At 38.5% G+C, this 17,458-nt stretch overlaps 1 protein-coding gene and 1 long non-coding RNA gene across 11 annotated transcripts in view; one reads left to right on the forward strand and one right to left on the reverse strand.

The window, feature by feature from the left end:
- The window catches only part of dysf (dysferlin, limb girdle muscular dystrophy 2B (autosomal recessive)), an 83,301-nt gene extending 67,429 nt beyond the window's left edge, over positions 1–15,872 (forward strand). For all 10 annotated transcript variants that reach the window (XM_056749437.1, XM_056749440.1, XM_056749441.1 and 7 more), the window contains 11 exons: positions 407–577; positions 1,089–1,231; positions 2,861–2,988; positions 3,175–3,263; positions 3,366–3,461; positions 3,736–3,877; positions 5,192–5,291; positions 5,987–6,159; positions 6,619–6,728; positions 6,899–7,046; positions 13,186–15,872. In XM_056749437.1, coding sequence (XP_056605415.1) covers positions 407–577; positions 1,089–1,231; positions 2,861–2,988; positions 3,175–3,263; positions 3,366–3,461; positions 3,736–3,877; positions 5,192–5,291; positions 5,987–6,159; positions 6,619–6,728; positions 6,899–7,046; positions 13,186–13,245 — 1,360 coding nt within the window. In that variant the 3' untranslated portion in view covers positions 13,246–15,872. The remainder of the gene's footprint in view (positions 1–406; positions 578–1,088; positions 1,232–2,860; positions 2,989–3,174; positions 3,264–3,365; positions 3,462–3,735; positions 3,878–5,191; positions 5,292–5,986; positions 6,160–6,618; positions 6,729–6,898; positions 7,047–13,185) is intronic.
- Positions 9,192–11,116, reverse strand: LOC130421763 (uncharacterized). Its single transcript, XR_008906907.1, has 2 exons — positions 10,657–11,116; positions 9,192–9,777 (listed from the first exon to the last, which is right to left on the reverse strand). It is a non-coding gene; the product is annotated as an uncharacterized LOC130421763 (long non-coding RNA).
- Positions 15,873–17,458: the final 1,586 nt, after the last annotated feature.

Genomic DNA, 17,458 nt, shown 5'->3' on the forward strand with positions numbered 1-17,458 from the left:
TTCTAAGTATAAGTACAAGTTGGCAGATCCCACACTTTGCGTGAAACTGATCTTAAGTAATCACTACGCAAACATTTGTGCGTACGAACTTTTGATAAATGAGGCCCCTGAAATGTTCACAATTACTACATCCATAGGGAGAGATTATTTGACACACAGCAACACATTATTTCAGACCTGTTTGACATTGAAACCAGCAGGGGTCGCCACACTCATAATAATTATCACACTTTTGTTGTTATATCGAATTAATAGAAGGGAGAAAATTTAATAATGACTGCATACTGAGCTAATACTGAGCATATAAATGCCTCCAAAAATGGTCAAATGTCTTGTGAAGTAAAGGAGTGAGTAATTCTCACCAAAGGAAGGAGGTTGAAGTTTAGTTCTGTTGCTTGTCATTCAGAATGTTTGAGTTGACCTGCTCTCTGCCTCTGGAGAAGGACCTGAAGATCACACTCTATGATTATGACATGATATCAAAAGATGAGAAAATAGGAGAAACCATCATCGACCTGGAAAATCGCTTTTTGTCCCGTCATGGTGCTCGCTGTGGCCTCCCTCAGTCCTACTGTCTGTAAGAATCTAACTTGCTCACTCTTTCTCTGTCTCCCTGATCTTGCTTTTATATTAATGTATTTTATTTAACATGCCATTTTTTTTAGTGTTAACATCGTTTTAACAATTTCCTATTAAAGTGGAACTCCACCAAAAAACTAAAAGTCCTATAGCTCAATTGTAAGCGCATTGTGTGGTCAATGCAAGGTCATGGGTTCGAGCCCAGGGGATAACACATACTTAGAAACAAATGTAAAGGATAATGCAATATAAGTCGCTTTGGATAAAAGCGTCTGCCAAATACATAAATGTAAATTAATTATCTTCATTTGCATTGGGAATATGAATGGATGTCATAGGCTTGTATAACGACTTGTGGGTGAATAATTCAAGGCAGAATTTTTTTGTTGTAGTTCCTTTTTAAAGTGTAAACACCAATGATGTGAGGATTTGTTGGCTCAACCAATAGCGGTCACACAGTACATACACTTTCAGGTGTTTTTCACCTGTTTTGTCTGTGCTGGCTCTAGGTCTGGGGTTAACCAGTGGCGAGATCAGCTGAAACCTACCCAGTTACTTCATCGTCTGTGTGAGAGACGAAACTACAAGCTTCCTTTCTATAAGCATGATAGAGTCTACTTCAGAGGACAGGAATACACCGTTGCTGATCTTGGTCAGTGTCCCAGCATGCGCTTTCACTTGATCTACTGTACTTTCCTTCAACTGAATTAATGATTATTCAATAATTCTGTGAACGTTACCAACATTACCAAAGAGGACACAAGACCACATGTGAGCGTGCACGCACGCGAATGAACGCAGGCGATGTGACCTATCAAACTGCTGGATGGTGAAAAATGAGAGTGGAAGTCTTTTCGTTGGAGCTGCTGAAAGCATTAGTCACGAGTAAGAGCTATTCAAAGCAGCGCTGCGACTCCATCACATCTTCCGTCATAAAAAAAAGAAATCAACTGCGGTTCTGTGAAAACACTGACAGAACAAGAATAACGATAGATGTCTCGACTTGTGCCATACATCATATCTGTGTGTGTGGGATCGAAGAACTGTTGGGGAGGCCGATTGGCAAGTCTTGCTTGGCCGCGACGAGAGGAAAGAATGAGCTGATTCTCTGCGTCAAAGGAAAACAAGTGCGATATTGTAAAGATGAAGGGCTCCTGTAAATGTACAGCACCTCTGACATCGTCATTCATTTTGCAGCAAATATTTCATGTCTTTTCACAGCAAACCTGACACGCCCTCCCGTTTCTCAAGTGTGCCCTTGGGAAGCTAACGCTAGTTAATACTAGTTTACCATTTGAAATTTATGATGTTGATTTTACTGGTGTAAAACCTCCATTAAACCCTCCCTCCATCTCTGGTTTGACCTCTAGCTCTTACATGCATCTAAATGTCCCATTGGCTGCCTTTCTACCAGTGAGGTGCCACTTAGGGCCTGAGCCAGGCGCTCCAGCCATTTTCCCTTCCATGATGCTCTGGGACGTGGTCGGCTTCAGATTTATGGTAACTAGCATGCAGACGTGTTCAGCCAAGGTCAACACTGTGGCAAGCTCGTCAGCCTCTTGCTCCCGCATCTCGCCACCGCAGAATACCATGTCTCTTTGTTTGCCGCACGTAACCGCGGCAACCCGCACGTCAAAGCAATTATCAGGTGGCCATTTTGGGCATCCAGCTTCATGGCATAAATCGCCTTCCTCCACTTCGCTCTTGTCCTCAGGGACGTGACACGGGGTTTCAAACCATAAACGTTACTGTAGGCGTTTATTTTTTTTCTTCCCCTCTCTTTCTTTTTGCGCTTCGAAAGGGGAAAATCTCTTCTTAGATCAACAGCAATGAAATCAACGCATCATCTACAAAACTGGAAAAGATAAACATTTCAGACTGTATAAGTGAAATGCCTTATGAATCTTGCACTCGTGTTGGCTTTATTCTCAACTCGGTTATGACTTCATAAAGTCGATGGCCAAGTGTTCTTCATATCAAATTAAAGGTTACGTAGTTGTGGTTTTAACAGAATATAACATTACGTTGAAATTTACAATGAACCATTAAGATAAATCTTCCAAATTTCATTTTAACTAATTTAAAAAGGTAAAATCTTGAAATCTAAATGAATTTGGACTGCCTTGACCTGTTTGTTGCTTGCACTAGAACAACTGAGAACAATGCATGGTTGTCTTTGGTACACAGTGCATCAAGATCAAATCAATGTTTTTAAAAAGGTTAATATGAGCCACAAAGTCCTTAATAATTGATAACATTTGCTTCTTGGATGATGTAAAAGCTCCTGACTCTCACCTGGGACTGGTTCAGGAGCGTCTCGCTCTTTTGGTGCTGAGGAGGCAGGGGCTGGTGCCTGAACACGTAGAGACAAGACCCCTCTACAGCCCCCTGCAGCCTGACATAGAGCAGGTAACACAGTCTGAACTTAATTCCCTAAAAGCTCAAAATTGGCCAAAGTGCAGTATTTTTATAATGTGTCATGCATCACTCATTCCATTTTGCATTGCAAATTCTGAGAAACATTCACTCATATCTCTTCACTTAGTCATGTCTTTCATGTGATGCCACGTCTGTCTGTTATTTTCCAATTCCCAGGGACGGTTACAAATGTGGGTGGACTTGTTCCCTAAATCTTTAGTCCCACCAGGGCCTCCATTCAATATTACACCACGTAAAGCCAAAAAGTAGGAACATGATCTTTTAATACAATCCTTAGTTAACTAATTGATTTACCCCAGATTATTCTTTATTTGAATCTTATTGTTTTGTGTTTCCCGCTTCCATAGGTTCTTCCTGCGCTGTATTATATGGAACACAAGAGATGTTATCCTGGATGATGTCAGTGTTACCGGGGAGAAGATGAGTGACATTTATGTGAAAGGGTACATCTGGGTGTCATAAATGGGTTCTTGGGTTTTGTGTATGAACCGCACTTAGATGAAGTTGTTTTTGTTTCCTGTATCATGTGTCTGTTGTTTGTCTGTTGCCCCTGCGACCAATAGTAACAGTGCGGTGCGAAAATTATCGATAGTTAGCAACAAATACAGTTGCGGGGCAACCGGGGACCCAAGCCATAGGTTAATAAGTAACATTATCTTCTAAATGTGTTGGAAATGATGTGTCGGGTAACTGTGAATGTTATTTTCTCAATGGTAGCTGGATGCAAGGGCACGAAGAGAACAAGCCGAAGACAGATGTCCACTATCGATCTCTGGGTGGTGAAGGCAACTTTAATTGGAGGTTCCTCTTCCCCTTCCATTATTTACCTGCTGAACAGCTTTGCACGTTTGATAAGAAGGTGAGACATTTGAGGCTTAACCTCTGAACAGCATTTAATTCATTTATTTGCTGCATGTGCAATATGGAGTAAATATGGCAAGTTGAGAAAGATCAAACCAAAGAAAATAAAAATGAAATTAAACATTAAGCTTTGGTGTGATTTGAGGTTTAGACAGGTTTTATCTGTAACTGAAAGAAAAAGTGAAGAGCCTGGTTTGAGTCTGAATAGATAATCCACAGGTCATGATATGGACGCATTGTCTATGAATCCACCACATTTTAAAGGATATCACTGCAGCTGGTGGGCGTATCGAGCCCAGATACGTTGCAGTCTGCAGCTGGCAAACATCCATGTCCCGAACAAGCAACGCAGTCCAGACTTCAGCCAAGCCAGCTCAGGGAAAACAGTTGTGATGGACAAGGCACTTAAAGTGAGGTTTTGGCAGGCAGGGGATCAGTTATGGTAAGATTGAAGATAGCGGTTCCACCCATTAAATTTAGAGCAGCCCATTACAACAGCTGTCAGAAGACAGATCCACATTGGCTGGGACGTGACACTCAATAGAACCGATACATAACGAACCGATTCTCTTGCATGAAATAAGTCCCGCAGACAAACGGTGATGGATTGAAAGTGAGTCCTTATTTGCATTGTTTGTTTTGATGGGGCTCTGTGCTGTTGTCAGGCAGAAAGAGTGCACCGACACGGGCTGTTTTCCGGCGATGAGCAGCAGTGCAGCTCTGTGAAGCACTAGTTCACTATCCAGACTCTGTTTGTTAGCACATCCATCAACGGTACAGTACAGAACGGTGGGAATGTCATCATGACGATGGAATCCCGTCTAGCGGCAGGGCGCAGTTTCGGGGCGGTAGTGGAAGTCGCTCACGCTTCGGTCGTTCTCTCAGTGGCTCTCGCTTTATGTCTCTCACCCGCTTTCTAATTCTACTTTGCACGTTGATGCTATTATTTTCACAGTTTGTCTTGAGCTGTCACTTTATTTCTGCCTCTCCTTAAGGAGTGGAGCCCATTTTTATAGGCATAGTCACTCAAAAAGGAAAAATCTGAATTTTCATTTTTGGGTAAACTATCCCTTTAAGGAAGTAAATAGTAGGTTGTGGGATGACAAATGAGCATGAACAGATTGTAATTACACAATAGATGGGATGTGATTACGTGTGTATTTGACTACTGTACCAATAAATTCAATTGTAGTGATTATATCAAAAGCATTTTGGGTCCTATTTATTTATTTATGGTATTTCACATGAGCATTTTTTTTCTTTTCCACCTCTTTATACTCTAAACACTTATCACTCTCCTGTTTCTCCGCAGGAGCATTTCTGGAGTTTGGATAAAGTTGAAACCAAACTGCCTCCTAAACTCACTATCCAGATCTGGGACAACGACAAGTTCTCCTTTGATGATTTCCTCGGTAAGAAATCCTGTATAAGACTACTATTCAAACCCAGCGTTTGTCCCTTGTGCCACATGACTCTCAGCTCTGCCCTCCTCAGCAGATTCAGTTGTGTTAACCTCGCGCAACACCGCAAAGCTGTTTTTCAAGTATATTTTTCAGCCTTGACATGACAGAGGAAAAACGTTCTGCTGGAAGGGACCACACTGATAGGGCTGTGCGTGTTTTTTTCTCATTAACCTTCAGTGCATGCACCTCTATAAGTTTATCTGTGCGTAGGGAGATGGTTTCCAAAGTCTCTAACATGTAGCCTTCACATTGTGAGGTCACCCCACACGCCGTTGCGTAGCGTGACCGTCGGCGCAAATACATAATTCAAACCACACGAGTCCACTACAACATCTTTACTACTCATTTTATTATTATACATCCAAATCTAATTTCCAACATGTCAGCACAACCGAAAGAAAAATAAGTTATGACCTTCTGATCCGGACGGCTTAAAGGCGTCTATAAACTACACTGATCTATGTACGTTTGTGAAATAATTAGCATCCGGCCACAATGTTGAAACTTCACAGAAAAAGACCCGCTGCCAGCAGGAAGCCTGAAGGTCGGACACTTTTTGACTGAAATTAAATGATAGGAAAAATAAACTGTGGGAGCTTAATTAATTTTTTTAACGTGTCCTTGGCCTCTCTCTTTCTTTTAAGGCTGTTTGGAGATGGATCTCAACCACATGCTGAGTCCAGCAAAATCTCCAGAGAAATGCGGTCTGGAGATGCTTTCTCAGCCTCAAGACAGGCTGGTTTCTCTGTTTGAGCAGAAGACGGTTAAGGGCTGGTGGCCATGCCTGAGCGACAGTAAAGGCGAGAAGATACTTGCTGTAAGTAGACTCAAAAATGATTTGAAAACGGTAAGGATGAAAAGGAATGTTACACCTATCCACTGTTTGGCTGAAATCGTACCATTTCTCATTTTTGGGTCCAACACACTTATCGCTAAGTGATTTCTCACTGATCCCTGTCACACGTTCACACAGTTTGCTTGCTTGCATTTTGGGAGCAAATCAGTTAGATTGCCAAAACATGAACAGGAGCACCACAAAAATATAAAAACAAATCACTATTGACAACTGAAAGTGTTTTGATGTATTTACAATACAGTACGTGCCTGTTTTTGCTGAGAAATAATGAAGAAAAGGTGCAGAAAACATTTGGATAGTGTGCAGGCTCTTCTGTCCTTTTCTGTATTCAAACATTTGACTTAAATACTGTTACAGTGTAAGATTGTAAGTTTGAGTTATTCCACTCACTGTTTTAGTCTCTCTCTCTTTTTCATTCAGGGAAAGGTGGAAATGACTCTGGAAATCGTCTCCGAGAAGGAGCAGGAAGAGAGACCGGCAGGACACGGCAGAGATGAGCCAAACATGAATCCTCATCTTGAGGAGCCACAGTAAGTCAAGCACATCTAATCACAGACATTCCACTTCACCAAATCGCACAAAACACACCAGATGTCAGTATTAGACCCTCCAGTGGTTCAAAGTGGTATTTATATAATTTATTTAACATTGCCTGTGGGATGTCAATCAATTGTTTCTCTGTCTCTCTCTCTCTCTATAGGCGTCCTGAGACCTCATTCCTCTGGTTCTCATCCCCATATAAGACATTTAGGTTCATTGTATGGAGGAGGTTTAGGTGGCTTATTCTGGGCCTCTTTGTGCTCTTCTTCATTGTTATCTTCCTGGGAGTCTTTCTCTACGCCTTCCCTGTAAGTCTCTCTGAGTGTGTGCTGTGTGGTAGTAATTCAAAATAAGAGGACTAAAGTGTAAGTGGGTGTTTCTGTGATTGATGGGTTTAATCGTGTAGTTCAGGTATGTGACAAAGAATTTAGCATCACAGCTGGGTTACTGTACACAAATCCTCTACAACAGTGGTTGTCAACTAATTTGGCCATGGGACCCACTTAGGATATATGACACTAATTTAACGTAGTTTAACAAAAGTGTGTTACTAATTTGTCTACTTATGAATGAACAGCCTATATGTTTAGGTTAAGGCTATTAAATAGCAGTCCAGAACTAGTTCTTTTTTAAAATTGTTGGTTTGAGCCACCACCATAAAAAACACAAAAATAACATAGCATTTTGGTTACATTGATGAATACACAATACTAACATGAACTGTTAATGAAAGATGATTATGAATAATATCATACCTTCATGTAAATCCTTCTCAGCTACACGAAGTACCAGTTATGTGTTTTTTAGGTACTTTATGTATTCCATACGTTGCCATGCTCGTAATTTCTTTTGCGCTTCAGTGAAGAAAGTGCACGGCGCCGCATTTGCAATAGTTTCACTGTATAACGTCTGACAGGACAAGATAGATGGTTTCTCTGAGGTGAAACATTTTCTTAAGAAAAAAAACGATAGAATATTGACAATGACATTCAGTAGGTATGATGACAAAATTTCCAAACACCCCTAAGCTCAAAATGGATCACATGACTTGACAGAGCTGAAAATTCCCTTTCCGAAGACACCTGAATTGTGAAAATCAGTTCAGGATTGCGAAAGTTATGATATTTATAACAGCGAGGAATGTAAAATAGTTAACATTAACTCGTGTGACCGAAAATGCTCATTATTCACACATTTTTACTTTTAACTTCCTTATTTTATCAGATATTTGCATGAAATTTGAATAGAAGGTAGAATTTTGTTAGTTCTTTCAAATGAAATCATGAAAATATACTGTTTTAGCTGGAATGGGCATCAGACCCATAGTACCTCACTAAAAACAAATAAAATTAATAAGCGTTCATTCATATTCATAAACATTTATTTTGAGAATACAAGAGAAAACAACAATACACATCAATATTAATTGTTAATTCATATTCATATTCATACAACACATATGATGTACATATCAAACTACACAAGAAAAAACACCGTCAGAATGAGTTGAATACATACAATTTTTTTTTTAGAACGGCGCCTGCAGTACATTCGCTAATTCCGCCACAAATGTGACTACACAATTTCCGCGATTTAGTTAAATACTTTCTCCTCGATGGATTTCGATGGAATTTCGTCAGTAACAAGATAAGACCTATGTATTTAGGTCCACCAACTTTCATTAGTGTCCAAAGCTTAGATGAAGCCCACCGACCGGTTGAACGCAACGCAAATTTTCTGAAAGCCGCGGTGACCTGAAATTACATTAGGGCTGAAATCCCGAAGTGTCCAAAAACATACTACCACCAGGCGGCCAGGGGTCGATATTGAATGACATACACATTTTAGTACCACGCGGTTTGGAACACATTTTTGAGTCAGAATGTTCGCCGCGAGTGGTTACGATGTCATCATACCTACATTCTGCCTGACAACGTCTCACCTAAACGCAGATATTGAATTGGGACATCGAGACGTAAAATACCGCAGGCATCTGCCAACAGCTTTCACGCACGTCTTTCAAAATAAAGTTGTTAATGTTGTTTCTAAGGCTGCGTTTATATTTGGCATTTACATGCGATCTCGGTGATCCGAACAAGCAGATCGGATAGACCCCAGAACACAGTGGTTTACACTTACACACTAAGAATTGCTGGGTTAGAAAATAACCCAACCTTAACCCAGCTGCTGGGTAACTATGGGAAAGAACACGCGCTGGGTTATTTTGACCCAAGTGCTGGGTTGAACTATTTGACCCAAAATGCTGGGTTGTTTGTTTGACCCAACTAGTGGGTCGGGTTAACTGTGTTTCTGGGTTAACATAACCTAAACATTGGGTTATATGTTTCCCAATGCCTTGCTACTTTTATATTTACCCCCAAAAAAAAAAAATCTCAAGGGAATGTAAAATTATTATATTTTTTCTGTAATACAATTACACAAAACAAATGCAATTGTAAATATGCATTTTTATTCAATTTATTTCTTTACATTTATTGAATGGGTGCAATTGTCATACATTTCATCCAACACCTACAGACACATAAAAACAAGTTTTTGTAGATCAGTTTCTTTAAAAACACAAAACGGGGTGAATTAAGCACTGTAGATTCCTATTCTATATGTCAACATTGCAGCATTAGAACACTCAAAAATATATTATTGGCACATGAGAATCAGTCCAAACAGTGTGCCATTAAAACTAAGCCAAACAAAGACTCAAAACAACAGACAATACATGTGACAACTTAAAGCATGTTACAAGTGTCCTCAAAAACTTCCCTCTTCACTCATGTCCATCAATACGATAAACTGCATGCCGGAGAAATTTCTGAGTAGGAAGAGACTGCTTAGTTAACATCAAGCACAGAAAAGGACTTGAAACAGATCAACTGAGCAACAAGTCAGTTTCAATGGCATGTCCCGAAACAATGGTGAAGGTCTGGGATGTCGTTGCTGCCTCGTCCCAAAGGCACAAAATGTGCAGAATACATCACTGTTCTCTGCATTTTGCAAGTATTCCACCATGAAAGTCCCCACCTGTTAAATATATGACAGTTAGTCTTAAAACATAACCAAAATTTAAGTTAAAATGCATTTAATGAACAAACACAGAGGCCTTATAAAAATGCTAATTTTAGAAGAAAACTTCAAACTTCACTTTTAGTATTTTACATCATTCACTACATTCATATTGTATATCATTTACTTCTGAGGATATACATATATCACACAGTGATGGCCAAAACTATTAGAACACTAGTATTTTTACCAGCTGGAAAATGGAATAAAAGTCAGTTATTTCTATCATTTGCTGTCGTGTGTCAGAAGGAAATTTCTGTTTAATTTTCCAAACATTATTCTTGTCATTAATTGTAATAATCAGTGAGATTAAGAGGCATAGCTTTTAGCTAATGCAGCTAACGGTAACGTTACCTGAGGGAAAAAAGCGCGAAAATGCTAAATTTTAAATTATTGCTAGTTGGTTGGATCCGGCACGTCGCAGACAATTGAAAAAATATCCCCTTAGATTAAGTTTTGCATGAAATGATCTAATTCTGACTAAACATTACAAAGCCATACAGAAGACAAACAGTAACCGAACTATACCATGTATTTCTGACCTAAGGCTAGTTCATACATTTTCATGAGGATTTAACGTGAAGGATAAAAACCTTTTAAAGTAAAAATATGCACAATGTACACACATATATATATAACATAACGATAAAGCGATTGTTAAGGACTTTTTTTGTAAAAAAAATAGCATGCTAAGCTGCTAAATTACTTAAAGTTAATCAATCACAGAATAAAACACTTCCTCCGCACAGAGACAGATCAAATACTGCATTAAACAGTAAAATCAGTGTGCTCTTACCACAAGTTATTAAAAATAATCATATTATCATATTAATTTACCTTATAAAATCAGCTTGCTGTGATGTGTGTTGCCGTCTGACAAGGAGACGCGTGAAGGATCCAGAAGGTTCGATGAAGTGGAAAAATGAACAAACCGGTTGGGTCAAAATAACCCAACCCAGCTGTTCAGTGGTGAAATAACCCCTACAGTCCATTTGACCCAGCATTAGGAACCCAACAGTGTGTTTACAGTACCTCAAACAACCCAAAATTATGACCCAGCACAATTAACCCAAAAATGTGTTTACAGAAATAACCCAGCATTTTTTAGAGTGTATAGTTATTGAGCCTGCAATTTTAAAATAGCGTGGATATTTCACACAACATGTATAACGGGGAGGATGAGCATGTTACAGATTTGATACACTGAAAAGTATCTGGTGCAGCATGTTGAAATCAAAAACACATCGGCAGCCCTCGGTACAGCCGGACAACTGAGAGTATATTACGCAGTAGGCTATACAGTAAATACCCATAAACTAGTAGCCTATGTTGGAAACAAGCTGGTATAGTGTTTCTATTCGTGTCTGTGACATGAAAATAAACAAATGATGCGTTTTAAAAACACAACTGGTGCTGTGTGTGGGAGTAAAACCCTAAATATGATGATAAAGCTGAAGTTGTCAAGTAAAACATCTCGTGTGATTTGACATACATCCTCTGTAGGTTGCATATAATGATACACTGTAGTAAAGTATCCACCATCATTTTGTGGGAAAAATGATCATGCTCCTTAGTCTGACAGGTTTCGGACAGACTAGAGAATAATGACACCGAGCGGGGGTTTCGTGAAATTGTGCAGGTAAATGTAGATGAACTGGCTGGATTGTGTTTACATTACACTGAGATCCGATCACGATGCGTCCTCAACTGCCTCTGGATCAGGACACGCTGATCAGATGACATTCCGATAAGAAGCGCGTTTACACTTGTCTTTTCATTGTGTATGTGGACCACATCCATATACAGGTCAGATGTTAATACCAAATATAAATACACCCTTAGACTGTGCACTCTACATGTCGACTAGACTGAACTAAACTGAAATAGAGTTGAATGGAATAGAATAGAATATAACGGTTTTAATGATAATTGTTGAAGGTTCTGTGCAGCAATGCAAAAAAGGGTTGGGCATTCTGAAGATTTTGTATCATTGTTGATCTTTGAAAACGTCCATAATATACTGTACTTTCAAGTGAAACAGAGATTGTGTTATAGAACAAAAAGCATAATTTCAATCAGCCTAAAAGAACCCATGTTACAACCCCCTGATGTCATTTCACTATCTGCCAGTTGTTGCCTCACATCAAGTTTAAATCGCTGACACTGGCTTTCAGAACGATATCGGCTAATTCGCCCCTTTACCTTAACTCACTGCACAGGGTCTACATCCCCTTTCATCATCTTCGGTCTGAAAATGAGCAACGCCTAGTGGTTCCATCACAGTGAGGCACCAAATTGCTTGCAAAAACCTTTACTCATTTGGTTTCTCTGTGGTGGAACGAACTGCCATTCTCCAAGCGGACTGCATCATCCTTCACAACTTAAATAAACCAGCTCAAAACATACCTTTTCCGCATTTGTTTGACTAACCAATAACGGTCTGTCTTGTGTAAAAAAAAAAAGTTCATTATTTTCCTTGCAAAAGGTTTATATGCTCTCCTACTTGTAAGTCGCATTGGATACAAGCATCTGCCAAATGAATACATGTAATGTAAACATAATAAAGCAGCCAACATATACAGTGCCTATCAAATGTATTAGACCACCACCCAATGTGAGGTTTGTGTCACAGCTGCCCTAAACTAACAGTAGTACTAATTACCTAAATATTTTATCATGCTTCTGTAATGGTTAATCCAGCAGTATATGTAGGTTCTTTAGTCCCTGTAGTTTTAATCATGCTGAAATAAATTTATTGTTTTACAAGAATGGCAGGAAAAATAGTAAAACACTTATTATTTTATTTAGATCCAATAACCAATTTATTTACTGACTTCTGAGAGAAGTTGAATATGCCGTTAATAATAACGTCTCACTTGTTTTTTTTTCAGTGTGATCATAATACATTTGTAGGACTGTAAGTTGTCAAAAAGTTTTTGACAGAAATATTTGTGTTTTCTCTTTATTATGACAGCTGGTCTAATACATTTAAAAGAACTGTATATAAGTCAACATGCCAACAGACCATATACAGCTATAAGTCAACTGCATAAATCATCACTCTGGTATTATAAAGTTCTATTCCATCTGCATTCTAAGCAGTTTTGGGACATTGAGCTTCAAAGTTTTTGCATTCCATAAACTGATATTGGGAGTAAGTCTTTAAGGCTTCATATTTAAAAGACATTTTAAGAACTTAATTTTAAATAGAAAAAAAATTATACAACTTAAAAACTATAACATAATGTAGCCTAAATAAGAAAATGTGAATAACTATATTTTGACAAAAATGTCAGAATTAAGAATTTATTAATTTAAAAAATATATATTTTGTTTTTCCAAACTGTCTTTCTGTTGTTTTTACAGAACTATGCTGCTATGAAGATGGTCGGACCCTTCAGTGGATTGGGAAAGGGAACGCAGTAAGAATGTGATGGTGATTTGGAAACACAGCCCTCCCTCATCCCACCATACCGAAACTCCATCCACACATCTTTATCAGTCCTGCTGGAGAAATATCAAGTCCTTCTTCGTGCATACAGGGTGCACTTGTGGCTTTCTACACAAGAGAAAGCCGAAGACAGACACAGAAGATGTGAATCTTTGCGTGTGTGCCTTCATGAATGAATTAGCCTGTTATTATAATTTGAAATGCATGAGTGCAAAACGTATGCATGTCCTAGAACATGTATCACAGGCTAAGTTCTCTGCCCCGCATCTGACCCGGGCCTGAACTTTCTCAGTATTCTCTTTGACACCCACTTACACTTTCATCTCTGACTGTTTAATCCTTTTTCATGTCTCCTGTAAAACTCTGCGCTTTTGCTCACAGCCAGATGCGTCTTTCTTCTTCCTTCACGCAGAGAGGGAGCGAGAGAACCGCCTCGGACCATTCGTTCCTCCTTTCAACAGCGGCGGCTCTTTGGGTTAAACCCTGATTTGTACTGTTAGCCTATGAGGTCCGAGACAGGCTGGTTATTAGCTGAGTCCCCGCTGTCAGTAAGCCCCTACCTCTGATTATTATCACACTGTTATTTTTCTTTAGCGAAATCCTCACTAAATGGATTTAGGGTCAACTGCGGGTTGGCACTGCGTGTGTGTGTGTGTATGTATGTGTGTGCACTGTTGGATGTGGAAGAGAGCCCGAGATAAAAGAGTTGTTTACTTGTGTAAATGATGCGCTCACGCACATGTGCCTTTTCGCATTCGACTGTGGAAGTATAAAAATGAACAGACACAGCTGGATAAAGGTGCAAGGCTGCTAGACGTGCATGTGGAAGAAATATTGCAATGTAAAATAAACAAATTGGTTGTTTTTTCCTCTGTGCTCCGCTTATATAGTTCAGTGAATATATACCAACAATTATTAACCTAATGCATTATCGCAGAGGTCTTGCTACAAATAATAATTAACCATCACTCACACATACTGAATGTCTATCATGGACTGGTATATTAGTTTTATTTTCTGGATAATTATATGAATTCATGTATTTACAGAATATCGAAAATCCTAGTAGGTAGGGTGGGGCAAAAAAACTTAAAAGGCTAAAAAGCCAACAAAGTTCATGTAAATGCAAACCAAGCTTTCTTGCCGTACTTTATGTGAAATTCTGCTTTCTGTGCGAATGTAATGATAGCTGAATGCCTCCAAGGGGTATATGCACAGCTTAAATCTCAGCCAGCTAAGCCACTTCCGCTCAAATAGCACTAAGGTCATTTTTTCACCAAGCGATATGTATTTAGTAAGAAAATGTTAACATTTTTGCAAACAATATGATTTGTCATGTTTATGGATATAGCTTGACAGATAGCTCGAAGCGCTTCTCCTTTTTAGTTGTCGATTTGTGATTCAGTGTTTGGATAATTTGACTCATCTCATTTACCGTTATCCCATGTGCATCTTGAAGCTGCCAAGTGAGAAACACTAGGTGCACCGGATGTAACAGAGCTGGCTGAAGTTTTGTCGAAATATGCCATTGATCCTTATGCATATACCCCATAACCTGATTGAAACCATGCAGTATTCACGCTGAACGTAAAATTTCATAAAATCTTAGTTAATCCGTAAATCTGCAGGTCTCCATGAATGTTTACATATATGTTAAACAAATGAGATTAAAGCGAAACGTTTTGATCTGTATAGTAAATAGATGCATTCCTATACTATTTTACTGTGTGAAAGAAAGAAAATAAGGGCTTACATTTTATTTGGTTCATGTTTCATTTGTTGAGCCAGTGTTCATTTTCTGAATATCTGTGCATGTATCTGCAATATCACTGAAATGTATTTCATTTATCCGGGAAAAATATTTGATCTTTAATAACAGAAAAACAAGAACATACTGTAAACATTCGCAAGATTCATAAATGACAGTAAAATATTTTCTCTCAAATTGAAAATGCGTGTTCAGTAGCTGCCTTATTTTTTTTACAAGTATAATACAATTGGTGCCAAAGTTACAGTCCACACTGTTAAAAACAACTATGAATTGCTTTACGTTTTGGTGTTTTGGTGTATTTTAAATTACAAAGTTTTTCAAGTAGGCCTACTTAAAAAAACACTGTGCAAATTAAGTAAATCTTAATAGTTGTCTTTTTACAGTAAACAATGATGAGGTTATTGCACTTTTCAACCCCTTTTTCAGTCTATTGTCATTGAAGACTGAAATTCTTGAAAGTTCTGACAAGTTAACTAGATGGGAATAAAGATGTTACAACATATTGATTTTTTTATTTCTATAAAGATTAATGCTAAGTGTCTTTTTGTTTTTAGCAAGTCACAGTTCTCTTATTATGACAATCAAAATGTATTTTATAGTATAATGAAACTTATTCTGTTACATGGTAATGAGTGATGATTATATTTTTGTTTGATTTGATTTATTATTTTGCACTCTACTGTTATGCTGCATTGTTGGATCTGTAATTGCATAATTCCATTGCTTCTGCTATCATCAGGAAATTCACTGTGCCAAATCTATATGTGAATCTTCTTATGAGCACTGTTTAATGTTTGATGGTCAAATATACTGTATACAGTTCGAAGCATATCCATTTTTCACATATTTCTTTCATATTTCATTTTGAGCTGTATGTAAATTATTAATTGATTGAAGCCTAATCTAAGTATTCCCTTATTTGAACTGCTTAGCCAGCTCAAACTAATTCTACAACACATGAGAAAACTAGATAATAAACGGACAGTCCCATGAAATCTGGATTATTAAACAGTAGAGCCTCATAGGACATGGACCACCTTGCAGTATGTGCATTTTATCCTTGTATTGCCAAGCCAGAGTCTAGTACACACTGGTCAGGGTATTTGACATTTTGGTTATGTGTAGGGTAGGCTCTTACAAGGGTCTTGTTAACTCTTTCTTAATAGTGTAGGGAGGAAATGTTATAACTTTGTAAATCTGGTGATTATGACAGTTTTTCAGGCACTGTACTTTAATGTAATGTAGCAAAATGTCATGGAACCTCATAGTACCCATTACAAGAGAGTGATATAACTGACAGCCAGTGAAACCACATCATTACAACAGTATACTCTGCTGTTTGGTTACACCCCGGTCTGAAGGAGACCAGGGACAGAATCATCACAATCTAATTTGATGTGTGTGTTTTATTAATAAAGGCTGAGTACTGCCTGATCTAGAGTTCTAAAGGATCTTTTCCAGTTGTACACCCAACAGTATGCATTCTGGATTTCTCCTTAAACAGATTTTTAGTGTGAAGTTTTGTTAACAAGTTTTGTTCGGCTAGGAGAAAATATAAAAACATCTAAAGGCTCATACAGTACCTTCCCAAAATGTAATAAGTTAGCTCTTGTTCAAGTATTGCCCACAGTTGTCAATAAATGAAGTGACAGTTTTATCCACCTACAACCATTATATGCATTTTATAAATAGACGCGTAGAATTCTTGCTTTGCTGACCTGTAGACGAACTTGTGAAATCAGCAAAGCATCGACTGTAACTTTGTTTCAACGATCTTCAGATTTACTTAATTGCTACCTTCTCTGTACGTCTCTCTCGCTTTGTTTTTACACTTTGGCCTGTGTAGATAACAGGCGTATGAATGTCAAGCTTGGTTTGGGTGTGTTATTTCAGCCTTGCTGAACTTCCTGTGCTCTCTGACCGCCCTCCATATTCTGTATGGGTGGGAGGCGGGAGCCAGACCCTTGTCACTACCTTCCATTTTGGGGAAATATCAGATATCACCAGCTGAGAAGTTCTTATAAATGACTGTAGCCCCTGCTGCTGCATGATAATATGGTAACATGGTAATGATCTCTAGACTAATGCTAATATCTATAATAACTTAATATCAGGTGTCACGATTGTGTTCAGAACCCAGGCGCAGACATAAATGGTAGCAAAAACAAATATACAAATAAAAATTTAAATATACAAACAAAACACAGACGATGGGGGACAGACAAGGTAACTTAACGAGTATTCAAAATGCAAACCAAAAACTAGAGAGAACAAAATCATAAATAACTTAACTGAACAGGAGATAAAGTAAAACCAGAATGCCTTGCCTAAATGAGGAAACTAGGGGGGCGGGGTCAAAGACGAGACTGGAGAACGCATGACCATCGTGAACAAACAATGATCATCCGTTTCCACAC

This window comes from Triplophysa dalaica, chromosome 1 (genome assembly GCF_015846415.1).
Source record: "Triplophysa dalaica isolate WHDGS20190420 chromosome 1, ASM1584641v1, whole genome shotgun sequence".
NCBI classification, from domain to species: domain Eukaryota; kingdom Metazoa; phylum Chordata; class Actinopteri; order Cypriniformes; family Nemacheilidae; genus Triplophysa; species Triplophysa dalaica.